General features: G+C 24.2%; 5 protein-coding genes across 5 annotated transcripts; 4 read left to right on the forward strand and 1 right to left on the reverse strand.

Annotated features, from left to right (window-relative positions):
• Positions 1 to 685: 685 nt before the first annotated feature.
• Positions 686 to 18,892, forward strand: FG386_001521 (uncharacterized protein; the record flags this gene model as incomplete). Its single annotated transcript, XM_067340914.1, has 2 exons — positions 686 to 9,405; positions 9,442 to 18,892. 2 exons carry the CDS (start codon positions 686 to 688, stop codon positions 18,890 to 18,892), a joined length of 18,171 nt encoding a protein of 6,056 aa, XP_067197262.1.
• Positions 18,893 to 20,614: 1,722 nt separating this feature from the next.
• On the forward strand, positions 20,615 to 22,147 carry FG386_001522 (uncharacterized protein; the record flags this gene model as incomplete). The annotated part of the gene is made up of 1 exon (XM_067340915.1): positions 20,615 to 22,147. One exon carries the CDS (start codon positions 20,615 to 20,617, stop codon positions 22,145 to 22,147), a length of 1,533 nt encoding a protein of 510 aa, XP_067197263.1.
• Positions 22,148 to 22,376: 229 nt separating this feature from the next.
• Positions 22,377 to 23,849, forward strand: FG386_001523 (YjbN-like Dus1p tRNA dihydouriding synthase Tim barrel; the record flags this gene model as incomplete). Its single annotated transcript, XM_067340916.1, has 1 exon — positions 22,377 to 23,849. The coding sequence occupies one exon, from the start codon at positions 22,377 to 22,379 to the stop codon at positions 23,847 to 23,849; it is 1,473 nt and encodes a 490-aa protein (XP_067197264.1).
• Positions 23,850 to 23,880: 31 nt separating this feature from the next.
• On the reverse strand, positions 23,881 to 25,107 carry FG386_001524 (uncharacterized protein; the record flags this gene model as incomplete). Its single annotated transcript, XM_067340917.1, has 1 exon — positions 23,881 to 25,107. The coding sequence occupies one exon, from the start codon at positions 25,105 to 25,107 to the stop codon at positions 23,881 to 23,883; it is 1,227 nt and encodes a 408-aa protein (XP_067197265.1).
• Positions 25,108 to 25,682: 575 nt separating this feature from the next.
• Positions 25,683 to 27,677, forward strand: FG386_001526 (uncharacterized protein; the record flags this gene model as incomplete). Its single annotated transcript, XM_067340919.1, has 1 exon — positions 25,683 to 27,677. One exon carries the CDS (start codon positions 25,683 to 25,685, stop codon positions 27,675 to 27,677), a length of 1,995 nt encoding a protein of 664 aa, XP_067197267.1.
• Between the last annotated feature and the right edge of the window lie 109 nt (positions 27,678 to 27,786).

Here is a 27,786-nt window from a genome sequence, read left to right on the forward strand (position 1 = left end):
AATAAAATCTTTTAAGGAATATTGTTTCAGTATTTATGGAAGATGGAGGAAAAATAAATATATAAATAAAATAAACATTAATAAATAAATATAAACAGTAAGTAGGCATAATTAAACCGTAACTAATAAAGTTATTTGTCAAAACATTACAATGATTCGTTTCTAAACATACAAAACATTTTAAAGAATAATAAAACACAGATCCCGCCTTTCGGCCACATGCTCAATTTAAAGCTCTAATGCAAAAAAAAAGATAGATATTGAAATAAAAAAGTAATAACAAGATAATGCATAATAAATAATTAAATATAAAAAATAAGTGTAATTTAAAAGCAATTATATTCTTTTGGTTTACTCTCAAATAGATTGATAATAGTTTATTAAATATATTCTTAAAAAAAAAAAGATTTATATGACAAAGATACGGGTACTTATATGAAAGATATCTCGTTAAAGTTAAAATAATAACATTTGAACAACAAATAAATACATAATTGTTCAATTTTGGAGTAATATGTGCAGTGATTAGATGAACATGTAATTTTTTTTAATATTGGGAATTGTTTAGGATAAAGAAAAGTCAATTGATGTTAAAGTAGTATTATTAAAGGCCAAATATAATAAAATTTATTGATGTGAAACTATTTTAATCCTTTTTTTTGTTTTTTTAATAAATATATTGGAAATGGTTTTAGGATCTTCACTAATAAAATCCTTCATAGGGAGTTTACTGGAAAAGTTAGGTTCTGATATATTTGGAAATTGGAATTTTGCAGAGAATATAGAAATTAACTCATTTTCACCACTAGAAATAGAGTTAAGGAATATTCCGATACCACAATTATTATTTGAGATAGCAGATTTACCATTTATAATAATATACAGTAATATAAGAAGAGTCAAACTATGTTTAAGGACAGATAAAATGCTGAGTGAAGATAATCCATTAAATATAGAAGCATGGGATGTTGATATTCAGTTTAGAATGGCAAGTTTAGATGAGTGGGATTCAAAAAAATGGTGTAAAAGATATCATAATGCAAAACTAAGGAAATTGAGAAGATGGTACAATTACATATCACCGTGGTCAAGTAAAAAAGTAAATAATGTAATTTCACAGTCCGTTGAGGTATCGATAGTTAATTCATTAAATGTTAAAATAAATAATATTCACTGTTTTTTTTTAGATGATACATTTGGTCCAAAACCACTTTGTATTGAAGTGCTATGTGATTCAATGAATATAACTTCTCCAAACGACGATAATATATTATCTAAAGAGGAATTAAAAGGCAAGAAGCAGAGTTTATTGGAATTTATGTGGATAAGATTTTACAGTTTTAGAATAATATACAGAGTATTTGATCAATTATTGTTAAAATCAGTACCAAAAAATGTGATTACGAAGGTATTGGATATAGGTGATGAATCAAAATCAAGCAGCGAAGATATGAATGAGGATTTAAAGCATGATGAAAACAGTTCAAGTAAAGCAGAAGGTGGATTTATATCAAAAACGTTAAAAAATTTGTTACCACTCTTATTTTCATCAGAAAATACTGATACTCAAAAATTGAGTTTTTTAAATAATTTTCTTTGTAATTTGAATAACGAGGATACATCAAGAATTGAATATATTAAAGAATTGACAGAGTTTTCAAACACATCTAAAGAATTTGAATATAGTGATTATCCAAAACATACACAAAATGGCAATAACAAGTTTATAAAACTTCCTGAAAATCCGTCAAACACCATTCAATTAACAACTGATAATGGTATAGATATACACATATTATTTAAAAGATGGGATATAAGGTCTTTAAATGCCTCATATGAATTTTTCGATGATATATTTAAAGATAATGAAGAATATTTTGATTATATTTCATCTAGAGAATGGAAGTGCACTAAATTAATGTTTCTTCAATGTACAGATAAATTTATTCATGAAATACCTTCTGGAAATAACATCAAAAATATTGAACCATTATCTATAATATGTACGTCAGATTTCATTGCTTTATTTTATAATTTTATAAATTATTTTAACCAATGGTCAACTTTTTTAAAATCTTGTCAATATATTTACAACAACAGAAAAACTGTTAAAAGCATGGTAGAATATTTAAAAACTATTATATTAAGTAATAAAGGAAATAATTTACATGCAGGTCTATCAAAAGTACCGAAACAAGTATTAAATGAATTAGAGACACATGTTTCAATAAGAGATATTGTTTCAATACATATGTCAGCCAATGAATTTTTAAAAGGTTCTACTGTATCAAAAGGTTTCTTTAGTATATTTAACAAGACAAATAATATAAGTTCAGATATTATATATGAATTCATATCAAGCAAGGTTTTAAAAAAAGTAAACAATAATGTGAATGATATTTCAGCAGAAAACAAATCAAATATTGAGTTCAATACATTTTCAACATTCAAAAAATGGTTTTCAAGTGAAAATAAATTGCAAATTACTCTTCCTGGAGTTAAGTTAACAATATTGTTATCTGATTTACATAAAATTTTAGATAATATAGATTTTGTACCTGAATGGATGAAGTATATATTAATAAACAATAACAAATGCGATAATATTGAAGATATTATTGGAAGAAAGTCGAGTTTAACACTCAGTTTTAATATGAACTTGATTACAGATAAAGAATCATTTTATTATAGATTAACTTATTTATATTTCAGTTACTTTGAAATTTATCAAGGCGAAGTTTCATTGATTAATTCAATAATAAGAAGAAATAAGTTATCCTATTTTGATAAACAGCTCCAAAGAATACCACATAGTTGTATTTATTTTATTGGATTAAATTTTTTACCTTATTTCAAAATAATAGAAATAGGTGGTAAAAACAATAACTCTATATTAGAAAATAATGGTATTGATATATTTAAGAGCATTCATAATGATAAAAATAACAGTATAAGTAAATTAAAATTAATTGATATTGAAAACAAAGAAGTTAGAGTAAAAAACAATTATTCTAAATTTAATATAAGTCAATATTTGAATGAAATGAAAGGACTTAAAATGGAAATAAAGCAACTATTTGCAAGTATTGATTTTAATTATTCAAATAATCTGAATAAATATGATGATAATTTACCAAAAATAATTGGATTTAATCCTAACAATATTGAATTTAAAATAGATAGTGATAATGTCGATAATAATAATTTAACTAATGACTTTTTCAATTATTTTTCGTTAAATATTTCAGAATTTAATATATACGATTTAAAAAGAGCATGGATTATTGGATCTATTATTCCAAATGTAACAACAAATATGGGTTCAATTTTATCTAGATCAAATAATGATGTTGAAAAGAGGTTAGTGAAGGCACTGTTAATGATGATAAATTCTGCTACCAAAGTAAATTCAATATTTTCAATTGAATTCGAAAATGTTAAAATAAGATCAAAATACCAACCAGATTTAAAGTTGCCTTCACATTATACTACAGAACATTTGTGCGTAAAACATTTTCACGGACAATCTGATGTTGATTCTTGTTTATGTTGTTATTTAGAGTCCGCTAAAACTTGTGATTCAGAAACAAATAATTTAATGCATAATAAAATTAATGAAAATGGTAACGGAGAGTTGGGTTTATATACTTTTAAAGTTGATAACAATATTAAATTCAATAAATATGAAAAATTTAGTTCAACAAACTCATTAAATTCATTAAAGGATAAATTTATTGGGCTAAGAGTAAGTAGAATAATGACAGATATAATTTCATCACCAAATGATTTAATTAAATCACTAAATACATTTGTAGTAATGGAAAGCAGCCAATCTTTATTTAAAGGATTTACAAATTTTATGAATTCCAGCATAGGAAAAATTACGAGTTTTGATTATGAGGATGATGAAATTAATCAAATGAGTGAAAGTTTATTGTATAATGATATATTAATATATTTATTGCAAAATGAATATTTTTTTGAAGAAAGCACAACATATAATGGCATAGAAATATCATTTGACAATATTTTGATTAATATTATGATGCAAAAAAAAGTTTATTCCTTAGATATAAACAATTTTAATATTTATATGTTAACAAGTAACACAAATTCAAATAATGAAGATACCAGTAATAGCGAAAATATTAATATTTTTAACAATTTAAATAGTTGTTACAGCATTATTAATAATAATGATTTAAATGTGAAAGCAATAACATTAGATGGAATAAAGTTAAAATATTCAATTAGGGATTTTTATATTTTAATTAAAAAAATTAACATAAATATATTTCCTGGAATATTTTACTTATTAATTGAATATGAGTCATTAATATTTCCAAGTAAATTTAAATTTAATTTAAAACAACTCATTAGCAATTTTTTATCAATTAATATGAATAAATTAGAAGATAACTTTCCAATTGATTCAAAAAAAACGGAAAAAGAGTATATTAATAATGATTTTTTGAAATTATTTGAATCAGCAAAATTTATATTAGAGGAATCAAAATTTAATATTTATGATTCAAACATATTACTTTATAGTATTAATATGTATTATTTTATATTTGATTATAATCTTAAAGATGATAATAAACAAAAATTGTCAATAAAAGTTACATTAAACGAATTTTATATAGAACACATAAAACAAGTTAAACTACTAGAAAATATAAGTGAATATCAAAAAATTAAAAAAGAGTATATAGGTAGATACTTTTATATTCCAAATGTGATATTTTCAAAATATTCAGGCCATTTGGTTCCAAATAAAGAACAAAATAATGAGAACACAAACGTATCAAATTATCCATTTAAATTAGTGTACCCTGATGAATTTAATTATGATTTATATAAATCAAAAAATCATGATGATAAAAAAGTAAATATTACAATAAACAATGATCCACAGTTAAATTTTGAGCTAAAAATGTTGACTAATGATAAAAAAACATCATTAAATTCATGCACTTATTCAAATAATGAGCAAAACAATATTGATAATTGTGATACATATATTAGTAGTCACTTGATAATTTGTAATGCAAAGATAAACAATGGTAATTTTTTCTTTTCAAAAGAACAAATGATCAATTTTAAATCTGTTTCTAGCTTATATTTTGAGTTATTTAAAAAATGTACCAAAGAAAAAGCTAGTTTTTATGGAATGAATAATGACAAGAAATGCGAATCGCCACTAGAGCAGTTAAAATTAATTTTAAAGCCTGAAAAGAAGGATAATTTTATTTTAAACAAAGAAAGAACAGAAAATTGCGTGGAATGTGGTGGGTACAAGGAAACTATGATGGTAAATTTAAAAAATAAAGATGAATATTATGGTGAATTGTGTATAGCATTCGAAAACGTTTACTTGCATTTAATGGTGAATTCAGACAATTTGTATAAAAGTAAACTAATAAATAACAAGCTAATGAATATTCATAAAGATACAATCGAATTTTCAAATGAAAGCTTTACTGTTATAAGACCATTATATTGCTATGATTATAATATATTTGATAAGTCTAAAGCAAATGTTAGAACTGCAATATTAACAGGTGAATCAATTGGTTTAAGATTAAATTTTATTATTAAAAGTTCATTATTAACAAATATAAATGGGATTAATGATTTTAGTGATGTGGAAAATAGTAAAAATAATAAAATCTTAAATAATAGAGGATGGAAAATTAAAGTAGGTTTTAAAGAGATAAATATAATGATATTAAGAAATGGTACATGGGGTATGTTAGATTTTTCAGTTAGAAAAATAACATTAAAGCTGCAGGTTATTGTAGAAAACATTTATGAATATATAAATAACGAAATTAATATTGGTGTACTTGAAAAGTTTAACAATTGCATTAAGAAGTTAGTAAGTAAAGAAGGTAGGAAAAAAATAAGGATAAAATTTAAAATAGCAGATATATGTATATGGTCAATATTATATGAGAGAATAAGAGAATATGAAAATATTGTTAATGGGGATAGATTAAATAGTGTTGATATGTATTTTACAAAAAAAATATCTAGTTTGGAATATGTATTTAAATCTCCATATAAAAATATACTATCTGAATATTCTACATCGTATTTACCAGAATTTCTGACAATAGATAGGAAAAGACTGATATTAGACGAAAGAATAATTAAAAGAAATAATAAAGAACTATTTCCAAGTTGGGAATACGGTTTAAATTTACCATTACCTGTTCCGTTTAACAACAAATTTATACTTTCAGATTGTAAACCAAAAATATTTTCGGTATTTGGTAAAAGGCCGATGAAAAAAGAAGAACAAGAAGCAATGAAAGCAAATTTAAGGGATGAAAACTACGATATAAAAGAAATAAGTGATCTATATATAATGCCTATATTGTCTTTATTGAGCAACGAAATATATTATGAAAATGGACTATTGAGTCCAATAATGGTAAATATAGTAACATCACCTACGTTTTTATCAATGATACCATTCACATTTAGACAATTATTAGATTTATTTTACTTATTTGACAGATTTTTTACATCAAACTCAGATTCACCCTTATTTAAAGAATGTAAAAAAGAAAAGGTAAATAGTATGGAAAGCAATACATTAGAAAAAAAACATAACACTAAAGTTAATATTGGGAGTGTTAATGCTAATAATAATAGGAGCGATAATATAATTAAGATAATAAAACTTTTTAATAAAGTGATGCTAACTTCTTTTGAAGTAAAAACAAAATTTAATACTTTAGTAATAACTTTTCCTGAATTGAATGATATAATTAAGTCAGAGAATATATCTTCTTATTATTTTGAGTCAACTTCAAATAAAGATAAGAAAAATAACTTATTTGAAGTGGATGACGTAAATTTGAATAGAAAACTAATAGGAATAATAAACAAAAGGAACAAATACGTGTTAAACACAGATAAAAAAGGAAATAATAAAAATAATGAAAACTACTATTTGTCTTCTTTTACTAATAAAAGCAATCCAGCATTGGCAATAAGTTACAATTTTTTATTTCATATTTCAGTAGAAAATAACATTAGTAATAATACATGTGCAGAATCTATTAAAATAAATCTTGAAATGTCACAACTGAGAATACAACTTCCATTTTTGAATAATTTAGGTGGTGACTACTCAATAGATAGTTCATTAAATAGCGATATTTCTGATAATAAAAATGATATCAAGTTTAAGAATGAAAATTTACAAGAAAACAGATTTCCAATATTAGATGTGTTTATTCCATCTATAAACTCGTCATTTATATTGACTAAAACAATTGAGAAATTAAACGTTAATACTAATAATAATCGAAACGGCTATATTATTAAAGGTATTATGTTTGGTATGATAAATATACCACTAATTTTCGCTATAGATGGTGCAAAAATACCAGTTATTGATGATACACATATACTTCGTGAAAAAGAGATAATATTAAATGAGAATAAAGGTGAAAACATTAATTTTATAAATGATATTAATAGCACAAATAATATAATGGTTGATGAAGAAGATGTATGCTTTTCTAATTTTGTGATAAATAAATCAGAATTGTTAAATATAACAATAAATGTAATGGGTGATAATTATTTGAAATCTCAAGTTTCTTTGAATAATTTTAGATTTATATTTAGTTTAACGACATTTTCAGTATCTGCTCCATATATAGAAAGAATATACAGTTGGTGGAATGATATATGGTTAATTAATATGAGATATCCAAGATGCGATAATTCAACAATGAGATACATTATTTTGGACACTAAGAATGATATGATAAACATATCTAGTTTCGGTATTTCACAAAAACCTGGTATAATTAATGAAGATAACAACTTTTGTGGTATTAGTATTGATAATGTAATAAAAACAAATGAAATATACTCTATAAATAGATTTAATTATTTATATCATGAAATAACTAGTCCAATATATTACCCAATAGACGAGTCAATACCAATGGTGATAGCTTATCCAATAACAGCATTGCTGGATCATAAATTAAAACCATTTAATTCACTAGAATACAAAAGAATTGATTCAATTATGTCATTTGAAGACATATTAATAGAGTGTAATAAAGTTATATTAAATAATATAAATGACATTAGTGATAAAAACGCCAGTGATATTGATAAAAAAGAAGATTTAAATAATACAGACAAAAGCAGTATAAATAGTATTATGGAACCAAATCCATATAAAATATGTAAATGCAAAAATTCAAACATAAATAATAATACCGAATATAAATTAACGGACAATGAATTAGATGAGTTTAATTCAGAGGAATTATGTCCAATAAAAGATATTGGAAAATTATCTTTGGATATCGATGATAACAATGATATTTTAGATATTTCAAATAAAAAAGAAAGTTATGACAATATTTATGAATTAAACAATAATTCAAAAAAATCAAGAATAAATATATTAAATATTTGGGGTTCTAAAAAAAATAGGAATGTATACGGTAATAGTGAATTATTACCAGATAATGATAATTTTGTATTATCAAAAAGAAAAAGTTTTAGTGCATTTAAGAAAAGAAACTCAAAAGAAGGTGAAACATACACTTTATTTCCAATATCAGAAAATAAAGATTATGTAAATAAAAAAAGATATGAAACTTTAACAGTGGATTACAATAATATGAATCACACTTTTCGAAATTTTTACACTGATGATAACATTGATGAATATATTTACAATGAGGAAAATGAATTATTATATTCAGTAAATAATGAAAAAGAGGTAGACTTTCAGATTTCATTAAATAATTTAGAAATATGGTTTCATAGAGATGTATTAAAAGAAAATAATATTTTTTTATTTGGAATTGACACATCAAATGAAGAAATAAATAAGTTAACATTAGAAGAAGTGTCTATAGATTGGATGTCTAAAGCTGTACATTGCGTTCCATCTTATGTTGATAATAATAAAAAATCTATTAAAAATAATGATGGTATTTCAAAAACTAAAATGAATATTGATAACATTTTTACAGATGAAGATATGGAAAACGATAGATTTTATGATATTGATTTATTTAATAAATATAGTGAAGATAGTGATAATAATGATGATGAAATTGTTGAATATGATGAATACGGAAACGTTACTGATAGTGAAAATTATGGAGATGAATATTTTACAAATAAAAGGGAATCTATGAGTAATGATAATATTTTTTACGACGCAAATGAGGAATCAGATGAATATGATATAAATGATGATAATTACATTTTTAACACTAAATTGGATAAAAAATTAAACTTATTTACTAATTCACATGATATATATGAATTTAGAAAAAATATATCTACATACGATCAGGCAGATTACGATTATATAATGAGATCAAATAGATACGGTAAACGTCAGGGATTGTCAGTGGGTAGATATTTAAAATATTCTGTTCCTAGTTATTACATTCCAAAAAATGATAATAATACAAATAACTTTAATTATGATTATCATTTAAATGTGTATAAGATTAATAATAAGACTAATAATGAAATATTTAATATAAAAGACAAAAATTTTGATTCAAGAATAAATGAAGATAATTTTATTGATAGTGTGGCATTTTCATTGTTGTTAAACCTAAATCTGAATACATCAATTAAAACAGAAACATTTAATTTTTCATGTGAATGCAATGACATAATGATATTGCCAGGATTTCCTGTTAAAGTTAACAGTGTTGATTTTATTTATCAAAATATAAAGTATAAAAATAGTGTGAATATAAATAAAAAGGAATGTAATTGTAACTATTGTAAAATAATGTCATTAAGAACCTATATGTATCTGTCAACTTTGAATGGAAGAAATATATATATACCATTTGATATGTCAGGTGAACAAATAAAAAGAGATCTACTATTATATATAAGAAATATTAAATTATTTTTACTCCCAAACACAATAACAGTATCAAAAATATCAGATAAATTAACAAATTATGAATTGTATATTGAATTTGTTATAAATGATATAATTTTATCTTTTTCAATGGATATATTTCAAGAAATTAGGTTATTTAACGACTATTATAAAGATACATTGAACTCAATAATAATTTATTCTGTATGGTACATAAAAAATAGTAAAACATATATTATTACAGAGAGTATATTGAATCCATATGTAATTAATTATAGTATAAATGAAGCTAAAAATGTTGAAGAAGATGAAATAATAAACAAATATAACAAAAATAGAAATTCATTTTTAAAACAGCTAATGCCAACAAGTATTAAAATAAACCATGTAAATGACAATGTAAAAACAAGTTTTGAAAATTTGTTAGATATAGATGAAAATATTATATCTAATGACATAAATAGTGAAAAAGGGTTAAACTACCTACAAATGTCATCAGAATCGCTTGAATCAGTACAAGAAAATCAAATTGTACTATTGTATGATTCTGGTTTTCCACTACCATATAAGAATAATTTAAATAATTTGCCTGAAATGGTTAAAAGGCATCTTTTGCATGAAAACATGAATAATTTAGATAAAAACAGGAGATATGGAATACCTGCATTAAAAATGGACAACGAGAAATTAGGAAAGGATATATTGAATATATCGATGGATTTATATATGAATGATATAATTGATAGTAATAACCACGAAAGCAACAACACTTCAAACAGTGACAATAATAATAATAATAATAAGAAGAAGAAGAAGAATTTAAATTCAAATGCTAATTCAAGTAATAGTAACAAACCAATATTTTTAGATAACACAATATATTCAATAATAGAAAATTTGTTTAAATTCACTAGTTTACCATTAGAATGGATATACAACGGTTTAGATGAAGGTAATAAAATAAAAAATGAGGATATACTTAAAAAATATAATATTTTATCATTATTAATGTTACCACTAATACACATAAATAAGACTAAACAAATAAAAATGGAATATAGACTGAATAAATTCAATATAGTAATACATAATAATAGTTTAGATATATTAAAAATAATTATAGAAAAGACAAAATGTATATTAGAGTTTCCAAATGTAATAAATTGCAGGTTAACAGGTATTATTGGTGCAATAACCCATGATCCAATTATGGATTGTATGATAACTGTAATAAGACCGTTCCCGTATGACCTTTTGTTAAATACAAATAGAAACGATAATAGTAATCAAAATATTAATACTAATAACAACCATAACATAAGTAAAAATAACAACATGGTACATATATTGATGAATAATTTAATAAACAGTTATCCTATATTAAATTTAAATTTTTGTACTGAATCTATATCACTTGAAATAACATCAGGTTTTTTGCAAAATATAAGAGTAATACTATGCGATTACAGTAATCTTCATTTACTAGGATTAGTTTATGCATATGGAATGAAAATAAACACTGTTAAAATAATAAACGATTTGGGTCAATCCTCTTTAATAGTTCAACCGGTATCAATAGGAATTTCTTTTCAGAATAATATTGAAAATACAACAGCAACTGAAATAGAAAACAATAAAAATGTTAATAATAATATTAAAGGTTTAAAAAAATATCTATTGAAATCAGGAGAATATTGTAATATATCAATTAATTTACCTGTATATATGGCAATACAAAAATTCACTCATAGAAAAGGTCAAAAAATAGCAGCAAGAATTCAAGCAAATAGGAATAGTGATTTTTGGGAAAATAATTTAGATTATAAAGATACAATAAGCGAATCAGAGTTTCATTTTAACGAATTTTTGAATATAACATCAAAAATAATGTCAAAGAATAGTTTTAACATAAACGAAAGTATATTAAATTTAAATAAAAACAACAAAAATAGCGACAAGAACAATCATAGTCATGTAATAAATATAAATGATTCTGATAAACTTAATAATAATAATAATTCAAAATTAGCTAAAGATAATAAAAAAAAAAATAACTCAAATTTAATACTGAACGATATATCAAATGAATTATGTGCACTAGGTATATATAAAAGAAAAAAACATAATGTGAAGCATTTGTGGTTAGAAGACAAGAAATCAAGCTTATTGTTTGGATCAACAGGAATAGCAGAATATGAGCTTAAACAATTGGCTGAACAATTGGAGTTGTCAACACCAATGTTAAGAATGAATACAGAGGGAATAGACATGATGATACACAGATTTTTAATTTCTCAATCAACATGGTCATCAATAGGTAAACTTAAAGACGACACGTTATATAGAAGGGCATATAGATTGGCAACACTTGGTTTTTTAATAGTATTAGAGCCAGAATCAGGAATATATTCAAACGAATGGATATGGACATTGGGTACTTGTATACAAATAGAAAATTCGACTAATACATTATTTAGAGTAACTGCAAATTGGCGTCAAGGTATAAGACATTTATGTGGTTCTATATTTGTAGAATCATCAAAAAAGAATTTAAGTAAAGACAAAAATACTAATGATAGAAATAGGATAATCGATCACTTTCCGTATATAGATGTTCCACCTTATTCAAGAAGATCAATACCTGTTTCATGGTTTTTATTAAGTGATATGGAACCTAGTATATTACCATTGCTATTGGGAAACGATTTACATAAAGATGATGACTACGAAGATGAATATGACGATGAAAACGATAATAATAACGATAGTAGTAGGAATATTAATGATAAAATGAAGGGTAATTTAGTTAATAAGAGAAAAATAAAAATAGATAAAAAATCATTAGATAAAATACAATCTAAATTATCTTCAATACCGTTTACAATATTAAAAACACTTTTACATGAGATAATGTCAACTCAACCTGGAAATATTACAAAGGCAAAAATAGCAAACGAAATAACAACATTAACATTTGAATCATTAATGGGATTTAATTGTCAAGTGGAATCAATGGATATACCAACATCAGACAAGTATGTGACAAGTTATTCCTATACAATAAAAATAACACCGTTAATTAAGATAACAAATTCACTACCATTTCCAATACAAATCAGATTGAGAATACCAACATGGATGAAAATTCCAAATTTAAAAAATATAGATTTTGCTAATAATTATATAAATGATTTCCAGGAAAATGATATAAAGTTATTAGAATTCATTGAAGAATACTCCCCTAAATATATAAAATTTAATGATAATACTAATAATTATAACAAAAACATTAATAATGAAGTTATAAACAATAAGAGTATGAATAGTAAGCATAAAATTAAAATAAATAAGAATTCTAACTATTACAAGTTAAGAAATATATATAAAGAAGAATTTGCTGCATTAATTAATATACTTAATGGAAAATATGTTGATTATATAATACAATCACAACAAGAGTTAGAATTGCCAATATGTAGACAAAAACTTGATATAATAATATATGTAAATGGATGTCCATTAGAATATTGTTGTTATCCTTTATTTACAAATACTTCAGAGTCAACTGAATATATACAATCTAGAAATACAACGATAAATAAGTATATATACAAATCTAAGAAAACGTCAGTATCATTCCCATTTGGCACTACTTTAACGCACAATGTAGTACTTAAAAGAATATTAGGAAATCCGTTAAATTTATGGAATCCATTTTACAGCAAACTAATAAGAGAATTTTTTGGTAATTTAGATAATAACGGTTTAAGTAAACTAATAAATTCATTGAATAACATGACTATAAGTATATCAGTATCTTCAAAAAGAATATTGTTTTCAACATTATCTAGAATTGAAAACACAAGTGATTCAATAATATGTTTGTTTATAAATAATAACCAGTTATTGAACAATAATAATAATAATAATAATAATAATAATAATGAAAATTCTAATACAACAGGAGGTAATTTAAATAACATATTCAAAATGCCATTAAATAATTATATAATTATACCACTACCACCAATGTATAGATACTTCACAACAATTGAAAATTTAAAAAATATAAGATTAAGTACCTTGTGTTTAGATTTAATAAATGACAAATTAAATATATCAAAATATAAGAATAATCTACAATTATACTCAAAAGAACTAAATAAAATAATTTCAAATAATATAAAAATAAGTCACGTATCAAAAGTTTCTCCTAAATACGATTTATCTCTAATAGGTGCTAGTCACTCAATTAATTTACCTTTAAAATCAATAAAAGACGATCAATATGAACACAAAATATCAATAGGGTCAACCACACATAATAATGATTTGTTATCACAATTAAATTGTCCACTTGTTTCCTTTTACAATAAATACGAGTTTATATCACAATTACCGTTTCCAATAATAGTACATAAATATGTAAATTCAAATGAGATGCACAGGCAAATAAATAATGAAATTTTGAATATAATAGACATTGAATATGAAAATAAGGATAACAGTATAATTTACTTTAGAAATACCAGAAAATTGAATGAAAGTAATATTGTAAATAGTGATAAATGTAATGCTGAAAATATAAAATATGAATTTAATGAAAACATAAATTTAATAGGAAACCGTAATTTAAGTAAGAATAATGAACAATATAAAGATCCAATTAAAAATAAAAAAATAAACGAAAATAAAAATGACAATAGTAGTGAACATTGTATATTTAAAAATGATAATTGCATAGAATTTAAATTACCTCCAAAAACATCTCTTTCAAACAATGGTTTATTATTAAGACCAAACGAAAGGAGACCATACCATGATACAGATCTTAAAATATGGATATCAAAACCAATAGTAGAAGGAATGAGTAAATCATTTCAAGCATCACGTGAATTTTCATTATTTTCTGGTCAAAAGGTTGAATATACACCTCAACTAAGCAAATTTCAAATAGCTTTACACAAATATCAAGATAATAACAATAACTGTTCATCATCAGGAACATCAACTAATAATTTAGGTCACAGTAATGTTGTTGGTCTATCAAACACTAGCAAAATTATTGGTTTTGCGAACATATATAATGATTTAAATGTATTTGAAAATGAAAACAATACACCTATTCTTGTGACAATACAAATAATACCGGCAATATTAGGTACAACATCTTCAGGATCAACTAATTTAAGAAATTCATCTTATTTTGTTATATTTTCATTAGCAGAAGCTCCATTTTTTGAGATATGTAACTTTACTAATTATTACATTGCATATGATACACCAGAAACAAATAAGAGTCACAACTATTACTATAGATCTAAGAAAGCGGTTAAAGATGCAGTATCAGGAAGTGTGAGTGGATCAGGTTCGCTAGTTGGCAATAGCAATATTAGTTTAAATGGTTTAAGTAAAGGAGGCAGATATAAGAGAAAATTAGATATAAATTCGATAATAAGTAATATTTCAAACGATAAAAAGAGCGATATTAGCTCAAATATTAATAATAGAATAAAAATAGATGAATTTAAAAAATCTAAAACGTTCGATAACGTAAATTACAATGATGAGATTACAAATAGAAATAAATCATTTAAAAAACTAACATATATAAATCATCATATATATGGAAATGGATATGTATATCCAGATATATTTTCTGCAAAGAGTGCCGATATAGGTATAATACCACCTAATACAAGAATACCATACATTCCAAAAAATTGGGACTGTGAATATATTGGAATAAGACCATTTAATGTGAAAGAATCAGTTTGGACAACACACTCAATTACTTCTATAAACGAACAAATAAGTGTTATTACGTTTATTAAATATTCTTCAAATAAAAAAACAGAAAAATTAATAAATAACAATACAAGTAATGAAATTAAAATAAACAACAATAGATTCCAAAATCCTTTTGCAACATTTACTTCACAGAGCAATACAAATCAAAAAGTGAAAATAGGTAGATTATATGTGTTTTTGATGGTAAACTCGAAAGGATCAAGACTATTAATAATATTAGATAATAAGCAACGTGCGGAAAAATTATTGAATGGTAATATTTCAAACATAAATAACATTAATTTTGGCTCTATTGACTTAAATAATAATATTAAGAAGGATAGTGAGGTTATATTGGGTAATGAATTTGGTAATGCTAAAATTAACAATAATGATAATAATAATAACACAAACATTGAATTTCAGAAAATTAAAACAATGGAAAATAAAGAATTAGTTCAATCAAATAATAATGATATAAGTAATACCTATGAAGGTAATTTAAATAAAAAAATGAAAAAAATATCATGGCTAGGATTTAAAATGTCTTTTTTTATACCTAGAATAAGTGTTTCATGGATACATCAAAATGAATTAGTATTAATATATCATGGTTCCTTATTTTATTTATATGTGAATATAGAACCACAAAATATGTATCCGATATCAATATTAAATTTAGCATGTGATTCATTATTAAACATATGTTTTAAATTACTTGGATTTAAAGAAGACAAGGTAATTTTAGATAATTGGAATAACAGTAATAAGTTAAAATCATATCCAAGTACAAATATAAATCATAGTGACAATAATATATGTAACAATCAGAGAAGAAATATTAAAACACTATTTAGCCACGGTGTAACTAATTTATTTGCAACCAATAAAAAGAAAAATTTAAATAAAAATGAATACAGTGATATTTTTGATGTTAATACCATAAATAAGTTTCAAACTGAGAACAATGTATTAAAAAGAACAAGAATGAAAAACAAGAGTAAAATAAACAAATTAAATTTTAATAGTTGTGATAATGAATATGAAAATCTTAACATTCATGAAAATGAATTTATGAATGAAAATAGTACTATAATTAACTATAATAAAGATATTGAATTAATTAGTGTAATTATTAAACAAATATTTATATTTTTAAATCGAAATTTATCAATAGTAGGTGGATCAATATCTCCAAAAGAGAATCCAATAATAAATAATGTATTAAAAATGTTAAAAAAAATTTATAGACATTGTTTGGATAACGAAGAATACATTAAAAATAGGTGTAATGATTGTTATTATAATTCTACTGATATTGATTCATTAATTGGAGTAGAATACTTTAATGAAAATATATATTTTGAATTATATAACGGTGTAATGAAATCTATATTGAGAGTAGTTACGATATTATCAAATATAATTGAATTTAATATATTAATGTGTGGAAAAATAATTGTTAAAGTAGGATTATCTTCTATTCATGTTGATCACTTTTTACAAGGTGATATACCTGTTATTCTTAAAACATCTAATATATATTTGAATAAGAATGAGTATAATAGTATTGAAAATAACAATAATAATGAAGATGAAAATAATAATAATAATAACAATAACAATAATAATAATAATAATAATAATAATAATAATAATAATAATAATAATAATAATAATAATAATAATAATAATAATAATAATAGTAACATCAGTAACAAAATATCACAAAAATCAACAAATAATAATAAAAAAAGGAATAAGTTAATTTCAAAAAACAAAAGAAAGAATATAAATAAAACAGAAAGCAATTACTATGATGAAGATAATTGTGATGATGATGGTGATGAATATAATTACCTTGATGAGGATGAAGACCTTGATAATGATTATAAAGAAACGAATAAAGATCTAAGTAAAGAATTTTTAAATGAAAAAGCAATTCAACAAGAAGATAATATAGAAAGCTATAACTATTCAAATAGTGATGAGTTTATTTCATTTACAATAGAAAGATCATTAATGAATCCGTTATATGCACCTATATTTGATGAAATAAACATTCAAATATCACAAATATCATGTAATTTGGAAAGATTGGTTGTTCAAACCTTATATTTCATGATATCGAAAGAAATAGAAAATATGAACAATATAACATATTCACGCCAAAGGATACTGTGGATGCACAGTAAAAGACAAAAAATGATCAAAAAAAAAAAAAGAGAATTAAAAAATTATCTGGGATCACTAGTATGTTATGTGTCAGGAGGTTATAGCCTACCAATGTACATAACGAGAACACCATGGGATCAATTAAAAATAGGTAAACCATTATATATTAAAACTCTTGTAATAAGTGATATTATTGTTGCTATTTCAATAAGAACTTCTGACGACAACATAGACATAGATACTTTAACCCCAGAAGCACTGTTATTTATGAATGTGTTACCATTAGATACGCCACACATGATACTAAATGTAAATTCATTACATAAAGATGCATTAGTCGTAGACATTGGTGAATTTTTCCATTTCCTAATTTCTTCTTATTCAAGGCAGTTAAAAAGAAGAGTATTGCCATCGTTGGGTGTAACACATTTACTTGCAGTATATTCTGGTTTAAAAAGAGGTACTAAATCATTATTTGTTGAAATAAAAAGGGGAATACATGATGAAGATTTGACTTATGTTGAAGGTTTTATTCAGGGATTTAGAGTAGGTTTAATACACTTTTTTAGATATTTTCTTGGTGGTACATTTCAAACTATATCTGTTGTGTTTAACTTCGGGCACAAGTTACTTGGAGGAAGAAGACCTAGACCTAAAAGTATATTAGACGCCATATGGAACGGTATCGTTGGATTAATAATGGATACATTTGTTACACCGTGGATATTGTTATACAGGGAGCCTGTTGAAAACTTCAGAAAAACTAATAAAAAGAACATATATATATTGACATTAATGTTTTGCTTACTTAGGATACCATTATCACCTTTATTTGGACTACTTAATTTACTTGCAAGCATAACAGAGAGTTTTGCTACTACATTAATTGGCGACTTTGAACAATTTGTCCATGTACAGTCCAGATCCGAACTTATGTATGACATTGAAAAAGATAGGATAAACAATCAAACTGATACAGATAGTAAAGAAGGTGAAAATAACAGTAATGAAAGTGTTAGATAAATACATATCATTTTTCTCTTGAATTTATAAGTTTAAAAAAAATGAATTTGTATGAATCTATCTATTATAATGTAAATAAAAATACTTTATTTAGCATCAATTATACGTACCAAAACATTAGTAATAATACATATTATTTAATTTTGCACAAGCATGAACATTAACTGTCATTGAAAGTTAATCTATACATTGAATGTATAGATCTCAAAATACCTTCTAAATAAATCAGAGCGATATTAAAAGTAAACTTACACAGTTAATGGATTAATTGTGCATATTTATTATATTAAATAAAAAAAAATAGCACCTTTTGCTGAATTAAATTTTAATGAACACCATTTACGATCTAAACATCCCAATAATTAATGTACATATTGCTTGATATTACCTTAAACTCTGTTTCAATAAGAAAAATTCAAACAATAAGAAGAAAAGTATATTAAAATGAAAGATTAAAAAATTCAACTGATATAAAGAAAAATAAACTCTCTCAGACATCTAAGGAAATCCATCATATGGTCTTAAACGCGCATATTTAAGATCCCTTTATATTTCGGTAAAAACTGCGAATGTTGAGAAACGTAGCTGTTGTCATCATCGAGAGTATATAAAATTAAAGACTATACTATTTAAGTAAACCTTATTTATAAATTAACATCAGTATTAATCATATCTTTACTGTATTAAATACTCGAAAAGTAAAATCGAGTAGTTTTTAATTACAATATCATTATAAAATTATTATAGATCAAATTTAAACATTAATTTAACGTTTATAAAACATTTCTCATATTTAACCATTTACATCTACTTTTTAAATCAATAAGTGAATTTATTGTTTACTATTGTTTTTTTAATTGAATTAATATCTGGTCTACACAATTTTTAATTGTAACAGATCATTGAATAATTATATATATTAAAGTAATTTAATGTAAACATTAAGTATAAAATTATTAAACTTGAAATATTTAGTGTAAAAACCTCAATTTAAATATTAAAACATTTTTTATTTAATGAAATCGACTCATTTATTTTTAAGACAAGAAAAATGAGTTATATAACTAATTTATTATTTACTGTAGTATGTTACAACACTTATATTATTCTACAATCATTGATTAATATATTGATGCTAACTATGTTTATTTCAAGTTACATTTTAATAAATCATTTAAAAGTATTTAATTATTCTCGACTAACAAAAACATTAGAGTAACGAATTTAGGCGCTGGCGGGCCAATGCATGCGCCAATTGAAGTTAATTCGGGTGAAGCAATATTAAATGTAAATGTGTATGTATTCTATTTAATCATTTTTTTTTTCAAAATTAAGAAAAAAAAAATATAGATTTATAAAAGATAAAAAGTAACATACATATTAATTTACTATATTGTTTTATGGGATTATAATTTGTTTTTAAGCAAATATTTTCTTTCTTTTTAAATACTTAAAAGGGGTCTTTATATTCTTTCTTAAAACATTGAAAGGGTAAATTAAATATTGCTGAACCATATAAGAAGAAAAGGAAACATTAAATCATAAATTTAAAGCTTAAAACAATATATTAAATAATTAAAGAATTTATATTTATTTTTCAGATTATATAAAGTAATCACACATTAACTTTAGAGGAAAACAATTAAATAAGTAATCATTAATCATTAAATTAAGTATTTGTTAGAATTTTTATACTTGTTTATTGACTTTTTACTTATTTAAATGTTACAATTATTACTTGCAAGAACAGTTTCTTCACTATGTAACTGTGTGACTTTTTTCTCGGGTGGTCAGGTATCCACAAATGTTAATTCTAATTTTAATTACAGAGGTTTTAACAAATCTAGAAACGATCAGACAGAATATGAGATAGATTCGCTATTAATGGAAGATGATTTAGTTGATGAATTAGTAGCAACACCACTATCTGCAGAGGAGATAGCTGCAAAGTTATCATCTTCGAACATGATGAAAAGAAACAATATGGTTTCAAGTAGTATTAATGCATTAAACTACGAAAATAAAAGTAACAAAAATGATAATTGGTTATCTAATAGTAATATTAACAATAACATAAATTCGAATAATATCAACAATTCAGATATTGGAATTGATATTACAGTTGTAAGTAGTAATAATAGTAATGTAAATGATGTAAATCATGATATTACTATTAATAATGTTAATAAAAAATTAAACAACGATTGGTGGTCTGACGGCGACAATGATGATGATGACTATAACAATTTCAATAATTCAATAAATAATGATCAAGTTATTAATGCTTCACTATTTAAAGATAACGATGTAAAATCTTTAAATAATAAAATATTTTCGCCAAATATTAACAAACCATTCACGAACAGTAACAATAATATTTATGATAATAATTTAAATGATAATTTGAATGACTTATATTTTGAAGAAACTAATGATGAGTTTGTAACAATACAGAATAACATAATTAACAATATGAATAATTTGAATAGTGAAGTTGATTTAAAATTAAATGAAAGTGGTACTTCGTTTGACAATGTGAGAAAAATGAATGATATCAATCTTAATGATGAAAAAACATTAGAATACTCCTATAATAATAATTTAAATGAACATGCATATGATGAATATTATAATATTAAAAATAATCAAGACGATAAATTAAAAAACGTTTTAATGGAACATAATAATGATGTCTCAATACATAACTCAAATCCTTATTTAAGTAATAACGATAAATTTGTTAATGGCGACTATAATATTACTGGTTTTAATGATAATATTCACATAAGTAATAAAGATCAGAGTATAGACAATGACATTTATACTGGTAATAATAGTGAATATAATGAAGTTAGTACTATTAATGGTAATTATAATAAAAACAATCGCAATTCGGATTACAATCAAACATTTAATTTTGACCCATTTAATAATTATACTGAATATAACAACTATAAAGACACATTAAGTGATAATTATACAAAAGATAATAATATTGAAAGTAATAGCGAAATAAATAATCAATACGGAAACATAAATAATAAAAACTCAAGTAATTTACTGGATGACTTTGATGATATTTTCAATAATAACAACAATACAGGTAATATTTTTGAAGATGACGCCAACATGCTCGATTTTGTATCCTCAAGGTCTCCCATTAAAAAAACAGAAATGTTTGAAGAAAATAAAAATATTGATCCTTTAAATAGCAACACATCAAACATCGTTCAACCAGCTATTTTCTTCAGTTAGCACTATATATATCATTAAAAAATTCAAATATTAAAGTTTAAAATCTAATTCTTTAAACTATATTTAGCTTTATTAGTTTTAGTATATTAATTTTTTAGTTAATCTAAGGTTTTTAAGAATTTTCTATTACCCGAGGAATTAAATATGCCACAAATTCTTTTAAGCGGGTTGTTTGGGTGTTTACCACCTATCGCCTCCAAAGAATGTTCTTTGTTTATATTTAAATGGGATGACAGAAAATAATAGCTTTAAAAAAGAGAATGTTCTTAACACAACTAACCTAGAAGAATGTATAATTTCTGTCGCACCTATGCTAGATGTGACAAACATACATTTTAGAACATTGTGTAGAATAATATCTAAATATGCAGAACTATGGACAGAAATGGTTGTGTCTGACACTATTATACACTGTTATAAAGATGAATCTCGCCGTCATTTACTTGAGGATGTTCATTTAAAAACAAATGAAAGTGAAGATCCACTTGTGTTACAATTGGGAGGTAATGATCCAGATAAAATTAGAAATTCTATATTAATTGCAGATAAATATGGATTTAAAAGATACAACATAAACGTTGGTTGTCCATCAACAAAAGTTGCTTCAGATGGTAATTTTGGCGCGACTCTGTTTAAATACCCTTTTAGAGTGGCAAGAATAGTTAATGAAGCGAATAGAACATTGAAGGAGCTAAATAATGATACAAAATTGTCAATAAAAACACGAATAGGTGTTGATGAGTTTGATAGTTACAAACATTTATTTAATTTCATATCTATAGTTTCAGGTAAAAATATGAATAACGCAAAAAAGAAGGAATTATTAGATATATTCCCACAAGATATTTACAATGATAATGAACTAATTAATTACGATAATAATAACTATATTGGTACAGATAGTTTTATTATACATTCTAGAAAAGCATGGTTAAATGGTATTGATCCCTCTAAAAATAGAAGAATACCAAAATTAAGATATTCTTGGGTATATAGATTGACTGTTGACTTTCCCGATCTAAATTTCTACGTCAATGGTGGAATAACATCTATTGAACAGGCTATATCTATATTAAATGGAAGTTGGTTTATTTACAATAATTTTAATAATAATAAAAATAATGAGGATTTAACAGAAACCAACAAGAAAATGAAACTGGAAATTAGCGATGATAAAAAGGATAATAATAAAATCCTTGACGATTTCAGTGATGAAGACGAGAATTGTAAGAACAATTACTATAGAGGCATAATAAGAAACCTAATAAATCAAAACAAATGGAATAGAATCAAAGGTGTTATGATTGGAAGAGAAGTAATGAATAATCCATTTATCACACTTTCAAATGTAGATCAATTAATATATAATAAAAAGGTTGACAATTATATTACAAGAGGATATGTTTTGAATAAATATATTGATTATTTAAAAGAAATTAGACCTAGGAATAAAGACAATACTTTTACTATAGGTGAACTAAATATTTATTTAAAACCTGTTTTTGGATTATTTTATGGATTATCTGGAACTAAACATTGGCGTAGAATACTAACCGATAATATTTCAAAAGTAAAATTAGATGTAAATAAATACAAGAAACCGCATAGCATATTAGAGGAGAGCATTGAATTGTTTAAAAAAGACTATTCTAGTTTATTAGACATTCCTTCATCTGAATATTTAAATAATAAAATATTGTAAAATATTACTGTATTTATCTTAATTTTACTTATTACCCTTGTATTAAATTTGAATAAAGTTCTACTGTAACTAAATTATTATTGACCCTGTTATATCTTTTTCGCCTTAAGTGAATCCAATTATAAGTAAATAAAGACAAACACATAACATATGAAATAATTGCAAGAAACAAAAACACTAATGTTAAAAATAATGTTTGACTCTGTTCAAAACATATATTTGTAAATGAATTTTGTTTATTTAGTTTACTGATCACAATATCATTAGTACTCATTATTTTATGTATATACTTTTGAATAATTATTTTTTTATTTATGAAAATACTTGTCTTTTCTGTATTTTCTTCACTTATATCGAATTCCATTAGCAATACTAAACATGTATCGTATATTCCATGCAATATGCTTGTTGGCATTAAACATAATAGCTTCAATATTAAAATTCCAAAGTTATTATATATTATATTAAGTTTCATATTGCTTAATAATATGCATGAAAATCCAGATGCAGATACGTGAAATGGAACTGAAAGTATTCCTCTTGCAATGCTTACTAATAGCATTTTATATATATCGTTATCACAATTTATTAAATAAGCAATGTTTTCAATTGTAGCAAATCCAAGAGAACATGCTATTCCAGACAATATATATCCATAATTTGATGATATATAATGTATAAAAAAGTTTCTTTTAACATTCAAATCATATAATTCATATTTTATTGTAAATAAACCTATTAATTTTGAAAGTTCCTCAATCAAACCGATATTTAATATGTACTTAATAATTGTTGCTATAAAACAATATATAAAACCTTTAAAACAACCATATTTCACTATAAAATAATCTTTTGATATACAATTGCAGTAAATATTTAAGTAATTATTGTCATTTACATATTCCTCTTCAGTATAATATTTCAACACGTAAAATATTATACCTTCAAATACTAACGTAATCAAAGTTGAAAATGTGGAACCAATTACAAATAGTTCAGAAAATGATCTAATTCCTATTTCTATATATATGTATTTCATAAGTAAATATGTTATTATTAATGATGGTGTTATTGCTAAAACTATTATTAATATCCCATTTATTCCATTATAATAAAACAATAATAACGATAATATTATAACAAACACCAGTAAATATTCACTTATTTTTTTATTTACTGAATTATTAACTATATAATATTCAATTAAATTTGATTCATGTTGATTTATGTTATCTTGCAATAAAGATCTACTCAACATTACTTATATTTATTTTTAAAACTTAATATTCAATAATATATAATTCTTCACTCTTATTTGTTCATAAAAGTTTAATATTTGATAAAAATAATAACAAACAAATAAGTAAATCTATAAATCATTTTAAATCTTATTTTTATATTACTATGTTAACATTCACTCATTATACTTATTCACTTTGTTAAATTTTTTTTTATTATTTTAACCAATGCGTTTTTTACATGCTTATTTCACTTTTCGTGACGATGGGGTTGTATTTATATCGAGACAATTTATATAGTTAATTCAAATAATAAAGTAATAAGAGGGAAACAATGGCGCCAAAAACAATATTATTTTTTATGTAAATAAACTAGGGCTATAAAACATTGTGATGAGGAAAAGGGCTGTGAGTTAAATTTTGTTAATAACTATAACAAATATTTGGTTGTTTATTGAAAAACTATATAGTATTAATTTGTGTATTTCCTTTTAACCGTCATTATTGTTCACTTTTTTATTTTTTTGTTGTTCAAAATTTATATAAAAAACGCCAATATTACCGTTACAATTAATATTTCTTTAATTAATTTATAATGTTTGGATCTACAAACCCTTCTTCGAGTGGAGGTTTGTTTGGAAACATCAATACAGGTAATAATACGAATTCACTATTTGGAAATATCGAATCAAACAATAAAAATAATAACAATAATAATGTTGGTATATTCGGTAATGCTACTACACAAAATACAGGAAGTAGTTTAGGATTGTTTGGATCATTAAATAACAGTAATTCTTCTGGAAATTCATTAACAACGGGATTTGGGGGAGTAAATAATAATAATAATAATAATACACATAATCAAGGAATAACAGGTGGTGCATTGTTTAGTTCGAATAACGGTGGAATTGGAGGCAGCAGTAGTAGTGGTATTAACAACAGTTCTACAGGTACAGGTTTATTTGGATCTGGACAAAATAATTTATTATTTGGGGGAAGTTTAACTGGAATATCTAATAATAATAACGCTTCAGCTTCGTCTGGTTTATTTGGAAACAATGCTGCATCATCTATTAATAGCACTAGTAATTCAAGCTTGAGCTTTGGATTCAATTCAAGTACAAACAATAGTGGCACTGGACTTCCGTCTTCGAATACAGGTGTTTCACTTTTGTTTGGATCTAATGCAAACAATAATAATACTGGAAGTACAAATAGTGGTTTATTTGGAACAACTTCTTCTTTATTTGGTTCATCTTCATTGTCTTCCTCCTCAAATAACTCAATTTTTAATTCTAATACAGTTTTAGGTAGTGCAACTAATTTACTATTTGGATCATCAACAAACGGTACTACCACTGCTTCATCTACAAATAACAATTCATCTCTATTTTCTGCTTCCACGCCGTCATTGCAATCCTCATCATTGACTTCAACTTCGCTGTTTGGAAACTCAACAGGACTTTCAACAACAGAATCTTCTTCTTTATTCGGTTCGTCAACAAATTCTAATACTAATCCAGTAATTACTGGAGGCACTTCATTATTTGGTTCTGTTTCTTTAAACAATAGCAGTAGCAGCGCCAGTAATACTGGACTGACTCTAAATTCATCTACAAACAACAACTTGCTAGGCTCAAGCACTGGTTTATCTTTGTTTGGTTCAACAACAAACAACACTACATCTATATTGTCTGGAGGAGCAACTAATGCAAGCTCAACAGGAGTAGGACAACAAACAGGGACATCTTCTGCATCTACGTCTATATTTGGATCTGGGAATTTAACCTCAAGTGATAATTTATCAGGCTCAAGTTTATCATCTTCATCAACTTCTGCAAATTTATTTTCTTCATTTGGGACAAGTGCATCAACATCAAGTAATACAACTACAAACACAAGCTTAACATTTGGAAAATTAAACACAACATCAGAAAACAATAATAATACAGAATTAAACAAACTAGATACCATAATGTCTCATCAACATGAAAGAGTAGAGGACGTATTAAGGTCTTGGGAAAATAGGCTTGCACGTCAAATTAAAATGTTTAATAAAGCAGCCTCGGACGTTTTAGAAGTAGATAAATCTATAATATTGTACACAACAAAGCTTTATTCTATTAAATCTGATCAAGATGAAATAAAATTAAAACAAGAAAATATGGACAACAGAATAGACCAAATAGCACAACAACAAAATAGTTTATCAAATACACTTAGAATAATAGAGGAATCTTTCTCAAAAAAATTAGAGGATTCTCTGGGGAACAATTCAAATATTAGTGCAAATAATAATAAAGATAGTTTTAGTTCAATTATGAACTCAAAATCAAGTCAAAGTATGAGAATATCAGCTGCGAGAGCAAATGCGCTAAATTCAGAATTACAAGATATTGAGTCTCAAGTGAATACATTAATGTCCCAATTAAACAATTTACACGAAAGAATGTATCCTTCACCTCTAAATGAAATAGTAAAAATATTAAATATGCATCATCTTACTCTGCAATCAATTGAAAACGAGGCTCAAAGGCTCAAGGAGAAGATTAACCTTGCTGAGGATTGTTTAGTTAGAAGATATTAGTATTATTAATATTATACAGAATTCAGGTGATATTCCTAAATTATTGAATTATTTTTTAATTTGTAACTAAAACAAATTATTTTTAAATGAATACAAAAATAGTTAGAAT

Source organism: Cryptosporidium ryanae (assembly GCF_009792415.1).
Source record: "Cryptosporidium ryanae isolate 45019 chromosome Unknown contig_25, whole genome shotgun sequence".
Taxonomy (NCBI): Eukaryota; Apicomplexa; class Conoidasida; order Eucoccidiorida; family Cryptosporidiidae; genus Cryptosporidium; species Cryptosporidium ryanae.